Raw genomic sequence first — 16,963 nt, 5'->3', positions numbered from 1 at the left:
CTCGGTCCCTCCAGAGACCTTCCGCCGCCGCTTTTATTCCATCCTGGCCACGTATCCGGGCTCTGGAATTGTTTACACCGACGGTTCGATGGTTGCTGGTCATGTCGGGTATGCGCTAACTCTAGGGGACCATTCCGAACAACGGTCCTTGGCGGCTGGCTGCAGCGTTTACACTGCTGAGCTGGTCGCCATATTTCGAGCACTAGAGTATCTCCGCTCCTGCTCAGGTGAGTCCTTCGTTATCTGTAGCGATTCCCTGAGTGGTTTACGAGCTCTCGACCAGTGTTTTCCTCGTTCTCGTCTGGTGATGGCTACCCATGAGTCCCTGCATACTCTTGCGTGTTGCGGCCGCTCTGTGGTCTTTGTGTGGACCCCTGGTCATGTCGGTATCCCGGACAATGAACATGTTGACCGCCTGGCGAAAGAGGCCACGAGACAACCGTCTCTGGATGTTGGCCTCCCAGAGGCTGATTTGCGGGCAGTCCTCAGCCGCAATGTTTTGGTGCTTTGGGACGCTGAATGGCGCGATCGGATCACGCCCAATAAACTCCGTGCCATTAAGGAGACGACGACTGTGTGGCGGTCATCCATGCTAGCCAACCGCAGGGACTCGGTCGTCCTTTGTCAGCTCCGCATTGGTCACTCCCAGCTGACACACAGTTACTTACTGCGCCGGGAGGACCCTCCTGTATGTTGCTGCGGGGCGGCTTTGACAGTGGCCCACATTTTGTTGGCCTGCCCCCTTTTAGCTGTGCTCAGGCAGACATTTGCGCTGCCTGATACGCTCCCTGCCATTTTATCTGATGACCCTGTTATGGCTGCCTTAGTTTTACGTTTTATTAGGGCAGGGGGGTTTTTATTCTTTAATCTGAGTGTTTCTGTTTTATTTTATTGTTTTGTGTTGATTCTGGCCTCTGGCCTCCGGTTTTAAACTGATTTTTGTCATGTGTTTTAAGTGGTTGGCTTTTCCTTTTTTTATTTCTATGGTCGGCCAACCACCGTCACACTCTGTGTGATTTTAGTTCGTTTTGCCTGGTCTTTGTCTCAGTTTCTCTTGTTCTGTGTCGTCTGTGCTCTATCCTGTTAATCGTTTTTATTCTCTGTGGGTGTTTTTAGTACTTGGAAAAAGGGACCGATGACCGTAGCAGTCTGGTCCCTTTAATCCCACAAACCAACCAACCAAGAGCGTGGAGGCCATGGAATTGGTCCACCTCTACCAATCCATTGGTCACCGAATCTGTTGTTGAGAAGCGTACGAACACTTTGACTGAAATGTGCAGGAGCTCCACCGTGCATGAACCGCATGTTGTGTCGTACTTGTAAAGGCACATGTTCTAGCAGCTCAGGTAGAGTATCCCGTATGAAATCATAACGTGTTCCATTGAGCGTTGGTGGACGAAACTAAAATGAGCTCTAACATGGAAATTAAGCGTTTCCGGACACACGTCCACATAACATCTTTTCTTTATTTGTGTGTGAGGAATGTTTCCTGAAAGTTTGGCCGTACCTTTTTGTAACACCCTGTATACTGGCCCAACCTGTATGCTTTTACTTCTCCTGATATTATTTCTCAGCACTGTCATCAATATTGCTTTCAGTGCCTCAGTTAATCCAATAAAATTCCTGATAGATGTTACTTACTCCATATAAAGTATCACATGATAGCAGTACCGATAACCCCACAGTTCAACCTCTTAATCCCCAACCCACCACCACTACGCTAATTTTGGTTTTGTACTTTTCATATTCGAGGACACAGGTTTCCAAGTAGAGAAGGAATTAGCATATTTCATCAAAATATAAGAGGTATTAGAAATAAAGTTAGTGAACTGCTTATAGATGTTGACTTGGACATTATTGGTATTTTGGAGCACCACTTAAATAATTTGACAATTCAGAGGATTCCTTTACCAAGTTACGGATTGGCTGGATATTTTTCAAGGAGTTCCTTGTGGAGTGGGGGGCATGGTCGTGTATTGGGGGGGGAGACGTATTCCGTTTGTGTCCATAGATGTATCATGGCACTGCAGTGAACAGATATTTGAATGTTGTACAGAGGCAGTTGAATTTATTGAAACTAAACTTCTAATTATTATTGTTTATAGGTCCCTCAACTCTGACTTCAGAGCATTTCTGCTCAAGATAGAGAGGATACTTGGTTCACCTTATAGGAAGTACAAAAAATTAGTTACATGTGGTGAATTCAGTATTAATTTTGTATGATTGTGCGAGGAAAAGGACATTGGTAGATATCCTAAACTCATATGGTCTCACGCAGATTGTGTTTTTTCCAACTAGGGTGCAGGGGAACAGTAGCAAAACAATAGAAAATATTTTTATTCATTCTTCATTACTAAATGGGCATTGTTAGTAAAAGGGTGAGTTGCCTTTCAGACCATGATGCACAAATTTTAACACTAAGACTTTTGTACTCAAACAAATGTCATGTATAATCGCAAACTATGTAGGAAAGCTAATCCAATGGCAATAGAGTTTTTTAAACTTTTTTTAAACATTGCTTTAAAACAAGCTTTCAGTGCATAGTGTTGTGGAATGGGGAAAAAAAAAAACCCGCAAATTGGCGTTCATAAGAAGAAGAACAACACCAAAATGCAACAGGAGCGTAATATGTAGGAAATTGTCCACGCAACCTGCCACTGATGATGCCTTGCAGAAAATAAAGGCGAAACGCGTATGGCACTAAAATTGTGTTTTATTCAGTTGCTGTCAGACGGTCCATAAGTAAAAATCATTAAGGAACAAGAGTGGCAGGATGTTTGTAGTGCCGATAACATAGATGACAAATATAACGCTTTCCTTAACACATTTCTCACGCTGTTTGAGAGTTGCTTTGTGTTAGAATGTTCTAAATTGGTTACTAGCAGTAAAAGGCAGCCTGGGTGGCTGGCTGGTGGGATAAGGATATCATGTAGAACAATGTGGGAATTATGTCAAAATGTTAGAAGTAGTCACAATCAAGCTACAATAGCCCATCAGAAACAGTATGGTAAAGTGCTTAAAAAAGTTATTGGGAAGGCAAAGAGTATGTGGTATGCATGCAAATAGAAGAGCTGATTCACAGGATAAAATTAAAACCATATGGTCAGTTGTGAAGGAAGTGTGTGGTTAGCTGCCCAAGGTCGACAATATATTCAGTTAGTTTTAAAAATATTTCTGTTACTGATAAGTCATGTGTACGTACAATATTTAACAATCATTTTCTGAGCATTGCTGGTGATCTAAATAAAAATTTAGTTTCTACAGGGAATCATATCTCTCTTGGCAAATGCCTTTCAAGGATAGATGTCTGAAATACTTCTCTGTGATACTGACAAGGGGGAGATGGGGGTCAATAATTAAATCACTGAAGGCTAAGGACTTCCTTGGATATGATGGAGTGTCAAGCAGAATATTAAAGTACTGTGCTCCACATGTTAGCCCTGTACTTAGCCATATTTGTAATTTTTCCTTTGAGAATGGTCAGTTTCCTGAACGATTAAAGTACTCAGTAGTAAAGCTGCTTTATGAATAGGAAGAAAGGGATAATATAGACAATTTTAGACCTGTTTCTGTGCCACCAGTGCTTGCTAAAGTTATTGAAAAGGCTGTGTATGTGAGGATACTTGATCATTTTATATCACATAATTTGCTCTCAGATGTACTGTTTGACTTTAGAAGTCAGTTTAACAACTGAAAATGCTATATTCTCTTTTCTCTGAGAGGTACTGGATGGATTAAACAAAAGGTTTTGAACACTAGGCATATTGTTAAAGTTAACTAAGGCATTTAATTGTGTTGTTCAGGAAATTTTGCTCCAGAAGTTGGACTCTCACAGAATATGGGGAGCAGCTAACAATTGGCTAACTTCTTACTTTAACAACAGGCATCAAAAGGTCATTATTCACAGTGCTGAGAATGGCTGTGATGTGGGATCTGTGTGGGGTATGGTCAATTGGTGGATTGGTGGGGGGGAGGGGGAGGGGCAGCAAGTGATCAGTGCTGAGGCCATCTGGTTCCTTCTTTATATAAATGATATACCCTGTAGTATTATGTGCAATTCTAAAATATTTGTGTTTGATGATTACACTGGCCCGGTAGTAAAGTATGTCATGTGCGACATTGGCTCAGTTTCAAATAGTGCAGTTCATGACATAAGTTTGTGGCTTGTAAAAAATAACTAATGCTAAATCACAGTAAGACTCGGTTTTTACAGTTTCTAACACACAATTCAACAAAAACATTTTAATTCACAGAATGGACATTTGATTAGTGAAACTGAACAGTTCACATTTCTCGGTGTTCAGATAGACAGTAAACTGTCGTGGAAAGCCCACGTTCAGGATCTTGTTCAAAGACTTAATGCTGCCATTTTTATTATTTGAATGATATCTGAAGTGAGTGAGCATTTGACACGAAAATTAGTTTACTTTGCTTATTACTGAGGAAAGGTATTAATGTTAGTCGGTGAGGTCTGGCACTAAGTTGGCTTTCGAAAATATCCCAAAGGTGTTCTATAGGATTCAGATCAGGACCCTGAGCAGGCCAGTCCATTACAGGGATGTTATTTTCATGTAACCACTCCGCTACAGGCCATGCATTATGAACAGGTGCTCGATCATGTTGAAAGATGCACTCACCATCCCCGAATCGCTCTTCAACAGTGGGATTACATTCACCGGCATATGTCATACCCACAGCCTGCCATCGAATCGCCACATTGTGTACTGTGATTCGTCACTCCACACAACAGTTTTTCCACTGTTCAATCGTCCCAATGTTTACACTCCTTACACCAAGCGAGGCATTGTTCAGCATTTACTGGTGTGATGTGTGGCTTATGAGCATCTGCTCGACCGTGAAATCAGTTTTATTACCTCTGCCTAACTGTCATGGTAATTGCAGTGGATCCTAATGCAGTTTGGAATTCCTGTGTGATGATTTGGATAGATGTCTGCCTATTACACATTACAACCCTCTTCAGCTGTTGGCGGTCTCTGTCAACAGGTGAGGTGGGCCTGTATGCTTTTGTGCTGTACATGCCCCTTCACGTTTCCACTTCACTGTCACATCAGAAACAGTGGAACGAGGGATGTTTAGGAGAGTGGAAATCTCACGTACAGACATAAGACACAAGTGACACCCAATAACCTGACCATGTTTGAAGTCTGAGTTCCGTGAAGTGCCCCATATTGTTCTCTCATGATGTCTGACTACTGAGGTCACTGATATGGAGTACCTGGCAGTAGGTGGCAGCACAATCCACCTAATACGAAAAACGTATGTTTTAGGGGGTGTCCGGGTACTTTTGGTCACATAGTGTACATATTCTTTACTGTCGTTTCTTGTCAACAATATCAGCTTATTCCCAAGAATTAACAACTTTCTGTACAGGTGCTGACAGATTGAGTGCGGGATTCCTTTATTTTCAATAAAAGAAAAGGGAAATATTTTTTTTAATGCATGAGCTGTGGATGGCAATGGATCTTCACAAAGCCATGCACGGGCCCTGGGTTGGCGACACATCAGATTTTTCCAGTATATGCCACTATCCCACGGCTTGTTCACGTGCTCGACGAACAAACAACCTTTCTGCTGACGGGGTGACGCTTCGGGAAGTGTCGCTTGCCTAGGCAGAGCTCCTTCAGCAGCCAATCAAAAAGGTCCAGGAGATCACGTGTGAGCGCCCACCGCGCCGAGCTGCACGGATGATCCGTGTGGATCGGTCTCTTTTACTGACAGGCCCCCGACGAGATTAGACGCATTGGTCGGTTGCCTCCGTGTACTTTTTGAGCCCCGGCTCAATCTGTTTGCGCCTTAGGGCCGCTAAACTCACATAATGTACCCCAGCTAGGTCAATCAGTAAATGTTTTCTCAATAAACGGGAGGCAGTTTGCCAACCGGAGTTGAAAAATTAACACTTGTCCTTTTTTTTTTAGACCCCACTTTCACTTCAGCCACATCATGACAAGCACATTTCACTAAGTTAATACTCAACAGAAACCCAATCAGCATTTGCATCGCACTTTCTTAACTCTTATGGAGAAAGATGTGCAGTATACTGCTGCATCAATTTTCAATAAGCTACCACAAGAATTCAAAAATCTTGGCAGTAATCCATGTGCTTTCAAATCGAAACTGAGGAGTTTCCTCATGGGGTCACTCCTTCTATTCCATTGAGGAGTTCCTTGAAAAATCAAGTTGTTTCTTGTGTTATTTTGTTGATTGCGTTTACTTAAAATTAAGGCTTGACTTTTTCTGGGTTCATAAACATTTTATTTTTTATTGTTTATTACTTTTGTGTCGTGATTTCATGTACTGGCATGTTCCATGACCTTGGAGGTTTGTTCCTCAATTTGCTCCTACAGAACTAGACGGGGAATATCTATATTCCTTCAAAGGTGGGCATGTTATTACAAAATGCCTTTAATGCGTGGGCACAGGAGGAGGAAAGGTGACATCTAGTGGCAATAGTTGTAGTTCCAGTAAAAAAGTGAATAGTGAACCAAATGCGTGTTTTGCCACTGGCTTGGTGGTTCACACTGATTTTTGTCACTGCTAAATTGGATTTATGAATCTGGCACACCACCACATTTCACCAAATAAATTGCATTTCCCTGCACAGTGTGTACAGATGGATGGCAATGAAATTACCTTGTGTGTAGGATTGGCACTATTTATACTAAGTACGCGTAACTGCAGGTGGATACCTGCTTTACTACATAGTTTTTGGTATGTCCCTGATGCCAGATGCTAACTTTTATTTGTTCATAAAGCTGCACAATGGGAATATAATGAGACTTACTGTAACAAAGGTATTACCAGTCAGCGACATATGGAAATAGTCGCAACAGGAAAACTTTATATCAGTGAAGTGTTTAGATAACAACTTGCTTTGTGATGTGTGTGTTCTCCCCAAACACCCCCCACCGCTCCACCCACACCCCCACAAACCATTCAGTTCTCAGAGATCGTCCACAAACTGTGAATTGATTAATGATGATGATAAAGGACCAATCTCTGCTGACTCTGTAAACAGTTTTCATTACTATGTGAATTTCAGAGATGATTATTTATGTTGTGCTGGGTTGTACTTGATTAGAAAAAAATCTGAAGTTGCTGACAATTTGAAGACATTTTTTGAAGGAGCGTGGTGCAGCTGATCTGATGGTGGAAGAGAGTGTAATTGTAACAAAGTAACTGCAGTGCTATGAATCCAGGATATTGAGTTTCATCTTATCCGGATATGCCTGAGCAAAATAATGTTGCTGGACAAGTAAATTGAAACATAGTAAAATTAACTCACTCCATATTATCATCTAGTGTGTTACCTAAATCATTTTGGGCTCATGCATATGACACAGCCATTTCTCTATTCACTTGTACTGTTAAGTCAAGTGTTCGAGTCAACGCACCTTTCAAGTTGTGTACTGACAAAGCTTTAGATAGTTTTAGCTAGTTACACATCTTGGGTGAAAATGCTATGTTTATTTGCCAAAGTACTTTCACTCAAAATTTGATGACACACCTCACCATTTTGTTGTTATGTGAATGACAAAAAGGTTACCAAGTGTGGATCCCACAAAAACACCATGCAGTGAAATTGTGTGATGATTTTTCAGCCAGAGAAGTTATATACAACTGTAAACTTGATGGTGCTGGAATTTAATTTCATACCTGAAGGAATGGAGGAAAGTGATTAGTAATTCTTAATCAGACAGAAAGTTAAGTCTACTGTCGATCAAATTGTGAGCAGTAACCAAGAATGTTCAGATGAATTACAAAGTTGTTATCCAGTTCATAAAATAAAACACCAGTAGCTTCAAGAAACAATAAATGCGTTAGTTTGCCTGGTACAATCAGTCTATGAAGAACTAGCACCAACAAACTTCAGTGAAGCTATGATAAGTCATGATTCTGATAAATGGCTTAAATCAGCGAAAGAGCAAATGAAGGCCTTTGAAGAAAACAATGCATAGGACTTGTTAGAACTGCCAAAGGGTAAACATATTAACGATAATTAATGGGTGCTTCATGTAAAATATAAACCTGATGGGTTGATTGGCCAGTACCATGTTCACTTGGGTGTTTGTGGTATGCAGGACTTCATGATGAAACTTTTACTGCAATTGTTTGTACCTTAGCAGCAATTGTAGCTGGAGAAGTTTGAAACTTATCAATTCGATGTTAGAAGTTAATTTGTTTGGAAACTCGGACACAGAAAAATATGACTCGGAGTATTTTAAAATCAAATGAGGTTGTTTTTGTTGCCTCAAGAAATCATTATATGGGCTTCAGCATAATCTCATTGCTGGAGTAATAACTTTGAGTCAACCATTCGTTCAACAGCAAATTCCTGCATTTACATTCGATGGAGCAAAACAGAAAAATTGCTATTTATGTCAATGGTGGTCTTTTTGCAGTGTCAGCTTAAAGCGCAGTGAATTTGGTTTTAGATTTGTTGTCAGAATTAAAAATAACAGTGGACTCTGTAGGTTCATTTTTAGATATGCAGATATAATGAGTGTGGCTTGTTTATTCCACAGTGAGTGTACACAGAAGATTCTACATTGTTATAACATGGCCGACTAGAAAGCATTGAAAACTCCCCAAGTTATAGTGAACGTTGTGGATGTGTGACCTGTTCTTCTTGTCCAAATCTCATTTACACTGTTCCAAAAGTTGATCACTTCATTGATGGCTAAACCCACTTATGACTGGAATGCTGGAATATGTATTTTATGATATGTTTGTGGTACCTCTGACCTGGATCTTTTCTACATTTCACCTGTTGATAAACTGTGTCCCTATGCTGATGCTGACATCACAGACAACATTAAAACAAGACTGTCATCTTACAGTTTTGTGTCATTGATCAACAGTGTGTCTCAATGAAAAGCGACTCTCCTGTTTCATGAGTGTGTCAGCTGCAGAAATCAGTCTCGCATCCCTCACTGAAGTGGAGTTTGTTGTTGCCAGTCAAGGAGATAATGTGTATGGCTTAAGTGACTGATGTTGGAGATAGTAGGAAAAAGGAACACAAAATTTGGTGAAAAATCCAGAATTCCACAAATGTTCTGAGCATATGAGAGAACATTACTATTTTGTGCATCAACTCTAACAAAAAGACAGTATCAATCTGCAATGTGTGTGTTCTGAAAATCAGCTTGGAGACATGTTTGCAAAGCCTTAACTGGAACAAATTTAGAGTAATGTGTGTTAAGGTAGGACCTTGTGAGTAATGCTTCATTCCCTTGTTCTGTTTCCCTTGGTGGAAAGTATTTTATATAACACAGTTTGATTTAAGAGGGACATATTAAAGTAAATAAATCTTAACATTGATATTTTTTCTCTTCCAACCTACTGTGGCACTAAGTTTTTGTTTATGGTGTGTGGGTGTGTTTTGTGTGTGAAAGAAGAGTTTGGATTCCATAGAAGTATAGAAACATGTGAGGAAGTACTGACCCTACGACTTACCTTAAAAGCTAGGCAAACCTACATTTATAGTATTTGTAGATTTAAAAAAAGCTTTTGACAGGGTTGACTGGAATACTCTTTTAATTTGTGAAGGTGGCAGGGGTAAAATAAAGCGAATGAAAGGCTATTTATAATTTTTACAGCAACCAGAAGGCAGTTAATGAGTCAAGGGGTATGGAAGGGAAGTAATGGTTGAGAAGGAAGTGAGACAGGCTTGTAGCCTGTCCCCAATGTTATTCAATCTGTACAATAAACAAGCAGTAAAGGAAACCAAAGAAAATTTTTTAGTAGGAATTAAAATCCAGGGAGAAGAAACAAAAACCTTGAGGTTTGCTGATGGCATTGTAATTCCGTCGTAGACGGCAATGGACTCTGAAGAACAGTTGAATGGAATGGAATGGACAGTGTCTTGAAAGGAGGCTATAAGATTAATATCAACAAAAGCAAAACAAGGATAATGGAATGTAGTCAATTTAAATCAGGCGATGCTGTGGGAAGTAGATTAGGAAATGACACTTATAATACTAGATGAGTTTTGCTATTTGGGCAGCAAAATAACTTAGGATGGTCAAAGTAGTGAGGATATAAAATGTAGACTAGCGATAGCAAGGAAAGCATTTCAGAAGATGAGAAATTTGTTAACATTGAGTATAGACCTAAGTGCCAGGAAGTCTTTTCTGGAAGTATTTGTATGGAATTTAGCCATGTATGGATGTGAAATATTGATGATAAACAGTTTAGACAATAAGAGAATAGAAGCTTTGAAAACGTGGTCTAAGAAGAATGCTGAAGATTAGATGAGTGGATCATATAACTAATGAGGGGGAATTGAATAGAGTTGGGGAGAACAGGAATTTGTGGCACAACTTGGCTAGAAGAAGGGATCTGTTGGTAGGACACGCTCTGAGGCATCAAGGGATGGGAGGGAAGTGTGGAGGGTAAAAATTGTAGAGAGAGATGAATACGCTAAGCAGATTCATAAGGCTGTAGGTTGCAGTAGTTTCTCAAAGATGAAGAGGCTTACACAGGACAGAGTAGCATGGAGAGCTGCATCAAACCAGTCTTCGGACTGAAGACAGTGACAACAACAATAACATTTTAAGAAATGTTGATACATATTAGGTAATTTATTATTATTGAAGATCACTCTAGGTGACAATGCTCAAATGCCACGACTTTCAAAGAGTGTTGTACTCACCATCTTCTGGCAAAGATATTTTCCTTTGGCCTGTTTTGACACATTTTTTATAGAGGGTCCGCATAATAATTCTAACCTTTTTACCTTAAGTCTTAAAAATTACGCTCTCTCTCTCTCTCTCTCTCTCTCTCTCTCTCTCTCTCTCTCTCTCTCTCTTCTCTTTCTCAAAAAATACTGAAAACCAGGAATATAGCACCAGGACAAAAAAAAAAAAAACCTCCGGAAAGAGTTGAAGTGCTTGACATTAGTTTAGAAAGTAGTCATATACTTGGATACGCGTCCATTCAGCAAAATGCCTGATCACATTAAAGTGATGTTGATATTGTTGGGGAGTATGAGTGAATAAGATAACTTTGTTGGGCAGCTTCTTGTGCACCACTGAAGAGTATCTCCATCAAAAATAAAATTTTATATATTAGGTTTGTTAAAAATTCCAGTTAGCATTCTAATACAATTCATTGTGTCAGCCACATTCATATCCTGTGTCCAAAGATTTTATGCCAGATAACTTAACTCATTGTTGTATTTCTTATCTAAATGTTTTGATTAGATCAATAGTTGCATTCTGACTGTAGGCCAAGATCAATAGGGAGTCTGCTGATTATTTCCTACTTTGTTAGTTAGTTACACTGTGTGATTGCTTGTTGCTACTATCAGTACTGAAAATTAATTTTCGCAGTGGGAAGTTGGAGCACCCTGTAGAGCAATTTTCTCGGAGGATGGGTGTGAATACGAAGCCATTATACAATCTGTAGACCAGAAGAAAGGAAAATGTGTTGTGAAGTACATAGGTAAATATAAACATTTTGCATTCTTATTGGGAAATGTTTCTTATTAATAATAAGAATAACTGCTATATTGCAGGAATGTTTGAAGTGCATTACATTAGATAAAGCACCAGAAATGAGTTGGGAATTGTAGTCAGTAGATATGGAGGAAATTCCATACTTGTTGAAAGAAATTTGTTGCAAGTGATGAGTATGAATGCTGTACAGGTTGTATATGAACAATGTGTGTGGTGAAAGATGACTGTTCTTGGCTTTTAGAACAAGGGCTTTGTTGTTCAGCAGGAAATACAGCTGCCGAAGGTGGGTGTTAAAAGATGTAGCAATATCTGATGGAAGGTTGCCAAGTATCGATAGCGTTTTGAAGTTTTGTGTAAATGAAGTTCATACTGGGTTTTTATTATCTTAGAAATCTATTATAGCAAAAAATCAGATGCAGTTGAAGAGTGATTTACTATCATGATTCCAGCTTAGTTTTTAGTATTGTGTATTTCTAAAAATATGAAATGCCCTGCTGCTACAAGAAAATCACATAAGAGTTAACATAAGTCACTATTTAGTGATTCTGGCCTGTTAATGAAAATTGTCAAGTTTAATTGTAGCTTCGAGGATTTATTTTCAGTAGTGTCCTCCCGCATCCTTCCTCCCATTCACACAGTCCTGTTCTGTAGTTTTTTTAAGTTTGCTGTGTACAGGCTTGCAAATAATATAACTTTACTGGGTGTGACCCACCTTCCCGGGAAATATAGCTTTTAATTTTTTCCAGCATTACTCTGTTCTTTCAATGAATTAATTATTCATCTCAAATGTAATTTCTTAGGCTACGATAATGAAGAAGTAGTTCCAGTGGCAGCTTTACAGCCATCACAAGGTTCCATTGCAAGGCAGTACCAAATACAGCAAGCACTGGAAAATGTAGAGGTGATATTTCAGTTTTTATTAATATAAAATACTAATCTTGCTGAGTAATATGCTCAAAAGAATGTATTTGTTCATTTAGTAAAGCACTGCATAAAAATCAAATATAATTTAATAACCAACATTTTCAGTCGGATAATATTATTGGAAGTGATGAAGATGGAGAACATCATATTGATTCATTTGAAGATGCGTCATCAAATGGGGCCTCCTGGATTGGACAGTCTGAATTTTACAACAGCAGGCAAGGACCATTTCTGCATCCTCAGGTACTTCTGTTAGCTACTTCCAATGCAAAATATAGCAACAAATTATGTGAGAGAATTTCTAGGTTGTTCTTACCTTCAGGAGATGAAATATGTAGTCCTGCCGATAAGACTTACATTGAAACAACACACAATTGAGCTTTCTGAAGTAATAGTTCCTTCGTTGCAGAGAAGAAAGGGATACACTATCTGATCTAGATACTGCTGTGTAATGTTGCTGTGTGTTGAGACGGACCTGCTAGTATGAAAGAAGGCTGGGAGTATTGTATTGTTGAGAAGCAGAAACAGCCCCCTCCCAGGGGGCTTGCTGCTCTCTGGTGGGTTCGTGCTTGGCTACCACGGGTCCCAACCTTTGCAGCATTTTTTCCCTTCCATGCTACATGTCTATCCTCTAGGTTTCTTTTTTCCCCTCCATTGTGAAATATGTCATGGACGTTTTGGAAATGTGTTCTGCATATTCAGTCAGAAATGTCTCTTTGCTGTTTTCTTTTTTCTTTTTTTCCCCTTCTATCCTTTGTCTGCTTTGGCATCTGAGGTTCCTCTTTTTCTTCTTTTTCCATGTGCACTCCCGAAGGCCAGTCCACGCATCTGACGTATAGCAGGTGACTGGGTAACACACAATTCCCAGCCCTGGGTTGACACGTAGGGTTCGCACGTACCCCCTGGTACAGCCCAGGCGCAGTGAGGGGTGATTGCCTGAGCTGCTACCTTCCCAAATTGTCAACTGGTCCCACTGTCAGGTGTTCGGGAGGAGTGACCAATCACCTAATGTGGGTGCAACCTCTTCTGACCGGTATCCCCAGTTGGAAGGAGCAAATCATCAGAGACGCTGGCAATCTTGGGGATTTTCTTGCAATGAGCGAATAGTCTTCTTCCCAGTCAGTGCCTGCCAAACATAAACAGGTGGTGGCTAAAGATTCAAAGACCCTCCCAGCAGCACCCAAGTTCTTCATGGTTCCATGTACTGAAGATGGTCTTTTGCCACAATATATCCCTTGTTGATGTAACTGCTGACACTGTGAAATCCTGCTGTGGTTTATGCAATGGCACTTTGCTTTTGGAGACTACTACTGATTCTCAAGCACAACTGCTTGCAGCTTCGCTCCTCCATGGCTATCCTGTTGGTGTCAAGGCACATCAAACACTGAATTGTTCGCTTGGTGTTATTTACAACTAGTCTGCTTGATGGTCTGACAGAGACAGAAATCAGAAATGTACCTTTCTGATCAGGGTGTCATTGCAGTATATCGGGTGTTAAAAAAGGTAGACTCATCCTTAGTGCCCACACACGCTCTTTCTCTCAAGTTTGATAGAATGGTGCTTCTGTCAAAGGTCATAGCAGGCTATGAAGTTATCACAGTCCGACCGTACATTCCAAACCCTATGTGCTGCTACTAATGTCATCATTACAACCACCCTGTGGACACTTGGCCAAATGTGTAACCCGTGTTAGGGGTGCTTGTAAGGGCAATTGTCCGTCTCCTTCTCCCTGCTGTATCAACTGCAATTTCAGCCACGCTGCCTCCTTTTGTGATTGTCTTATGTATCTCGATGAGCAGGCTGTCCAGGAGATCCGGGTGAAGCAAAAAGTACGTTACCCTGTCACTCACAAATTGTTGGCTAGTCACAGATGCTGCATTCACCTATCTGCCACTTGCAGTACTGTTCTTGCTACATCTTGTTCCATGAAGGACATGGCCACACAGACACACCACCTCAGATTTGGCACTGCAGTTGTGAAATTCCCCAGTGTCATTGTAGCATCCCCGTCTCCTTCTCCAGCTGTGCAAAAAGCCACCAGACTTTTGCATCATGGGGCCAAGTCACCCGCTACACAACTGGGAGGCTGGAAAGGACAGAAGAAATACTCCTGTGAAGACTTTCTACATCCTTCCAGCCAACAAACATCAGAATCGTCATCTGCCAACTACAAATATTCAAGAAATTAAACAGAGGCATACGATCTTCTCCTTCGCCAATTCGGAGATCCCCTCCGATGGTGTCGCCAAATTGATACCCTCACCCAGCCATCCTCCATGTTGATTGTGCGCACCATCAACCGTTTTTCTGCCCTGGACTCCGCAGGCCGACAGAAGGAGAATTCTGATGCTTCTATAGACCTCGTAGAGTAGGATCTTCCTGCCTCTGTGCCCGGTAGCAGCGATTCTTCGAAGGCTGGAACTCGGCAGCCACTGAGGTGACACCCCTTCAGTTTTCCTCGTCACGAGTCTCCTCCAATGGAACATTTGCGATCTTTAATCCAATAAAGAGGATTTATAGCACGCTCTTAGAATAAAGCATGCAATTGTTCTCTGCCTTCAGGAAACAAAATTGCGTCATCATCATCGTTTTGAGCTCTCTCATTTCTTCCTGATCCGTTTTGATCTCCCCCCAAGGTCGGCATTCCATCTCTTGGGGGAGTCATGCTGCTCATATGTGGTGATGTTCATAGTCAACAAATCTGACTACCCACCTTCAAACTGTTGCAGTTCACCTTTTCCTTCCTCACTTGACCTTCTCCATTTGTATTATTTATGTCCCTGTGTCATTCGATATCACCAGGGCAGACTTCCTCCAGCTTAATGGGCAGCTATCTCACCCCTTTCTGCTGTTTGGTGACTTTAATTTGCACCATCTCCATTGGGGTTCTCCCAGAAAAGGTGCAAAGGATGCTCTCTTGGCTGACCTCAATCAACTTAACCTTTCTGCCTTAACACACGAGCACCCCCTTGACTCCATATTCCTATCCTTCTGCACTGCCCAGCTTGCCTATCATCTTGAATGGCCCGATCTCTCTGACATATACACAAGTGACCATTCCGATAGGCTATCCATTTGCTGACTCCTACCCCACCTCCTTGGACACCCAAATGGTAGCTTACTAAGGCTGACTGGAGGCGTTACTCCTCCCTGGTGACCTTAGACAAACATCATTTTCCCAGTTGTGAAGACCAGGTGGAATATCTTACAAATGTTATCCTTACCACTGCAGGACATACCATTCCTCCCCCTTTATCTTTACCATGCAGTGCTCCGGTAGCTTGGTGGACTGAGGTGTGCCGCAACGTAATTTGCGCATGGAGACGTGCTCTCCGCATTTTTAACTATCACCTATGATGACAAACTGCATTCATTATAAACAGTTGTGTGCACAGTGTCATTGTGTTGTTCAGGATAGCAAAAAAGCTAGCTGGATTTCATTCACTAGTTCTGTTAACAGTTCCACTCCCTCTTCCATCATGTGGGCCAATCTCAAACAGCTCTCTCGGATCAAGATCCATTCCCCAATTTCCGGCCTGACAGTAGCAGACAATGTCATCATGGACCCTGGTGCTACCTCCAACACCTTTGGTCACCATTTTGCAGACATTTTGAGCTGCTCCCACTGTCACCCTGCCTTCCTCCATCGAAAACGAACAGAGGCAGCTCGGGCGATTCCTTTCTCAGAATCGTGTGTACTACAATGCTGCTTTTACTATGAGGGAGCTAGATCATGCTCTCACTTCATCCTGATTCTTCACCCCAGGACTAGACACTGTTAACATTCAGATGTTGCAGCATGTTGCTTTGGTGGGCAAGCACTTTTTGCTTCATCCATACAACCACATCTGGGCAGAAGGCACATTTCCCAGACATTGCTGTGAACCCACTGCAATTCCTGTACCTAACCCTGGTAAGAAAAAACACCTCCCTTCTAGGTGCCGGCCCAAATCTCACCAGCTGTGTTTGCAAGGTAATGGAACATATGATTCATGCACGGCTGGTATGGTGGCTAGAGTCTCGCAATTTACTAACCATTGCACAGTGTGACTTTTGAGCACACTTTTCTGCAGTTGGCCATCTTGTCGCTTTATCCACTCGTGTCATGAATTGTTTTCTGCAGAAATCCCAGTGTGAGGCTGTGTTTTTTTAAGTTGGAGAAAACCTAAGACACTTGGTGGAAGACAGGTATCCTCCGTACACTCTACATGTGTGGCTTCCATGGCTGCCTGCCCTGTTTCTTTCAGGAATTTTTAAAAGACAGAGTTTTCGAGGTATGTGTGGGTTCTGCCTAGTTGGTCACCTTTATCCATGAAAATGGTGTGTCTAAGGGTTCCGTCTTGAACATCGTTCTCTTTGCTGTCACCATTAACCCTATAATAGCCTGTCACCTGCCGGGCATCTCGGCTCTCTTTGTGTTGATGATTTTGCCATCTACTGCAGTTCTCCATGGATCTGTCTCACTGAGTGGTGTCTACAGCATTGTCTTGATTGTCTTTACTTATGGAGCATAAACAATGGCTTTTGTTTTTCCACTGACAAAACCATTTGTATGAATTTCT

General features: G+C 41.3%; 1 protein-coding gene across 3 annotated transcripts in view; it reads left to right on the top strand.

Moving 5' to 3' along the window:
- The window catches only part of LOC124621988 (survival motor neuron protein), a 147,975-nt gene that overhangs the window by 96,136 nt on the left and 34,876 nt on the right, over positions 1-16,963 (top strand). For all 3 annotated transcript variants that reach the window (XM_047147528.1, XM_047147530.1, XM_047147529.1), the window contains 3 exons: positions 11,352-11,463; positions 12,278-12,378; positions 12,507-12,644. In XM_047147528.1, the coding sequence (XP_047003484.1) occupies positions 11,352-11,463; positions 12,278-12,378; positions 12,507-12,644 (351 nt within the window). The remainder of the gene's footprint in view (positions 1-11,351; positions 11,464-12,277; positions 12,379-12,506; positions 12,645-16,963) is intronic.

The sequence above is a fragment of the Schistocerca americana genome, chromosome 7 (genome assembly GCF_021461395.2).
Source record: "Schistocerca americana isolate TAMUIC-IGC-003095 chromosome 7, iqSchAmer2.1, whole genome shotgun sequence".
Classification (NCBI taxonomy): domain Eukaryota; kingdom Metazoa; phylum Arthropoda; class Insecta; order Orthoptera; family Acrididae; genus Schistocerca; species Schistocerca americana.
The sequence above is the reverse complement of the archived record's forward strand: the minus strand, read 5'-3'. Positions and strand labels throughout refer to the sequence as shown.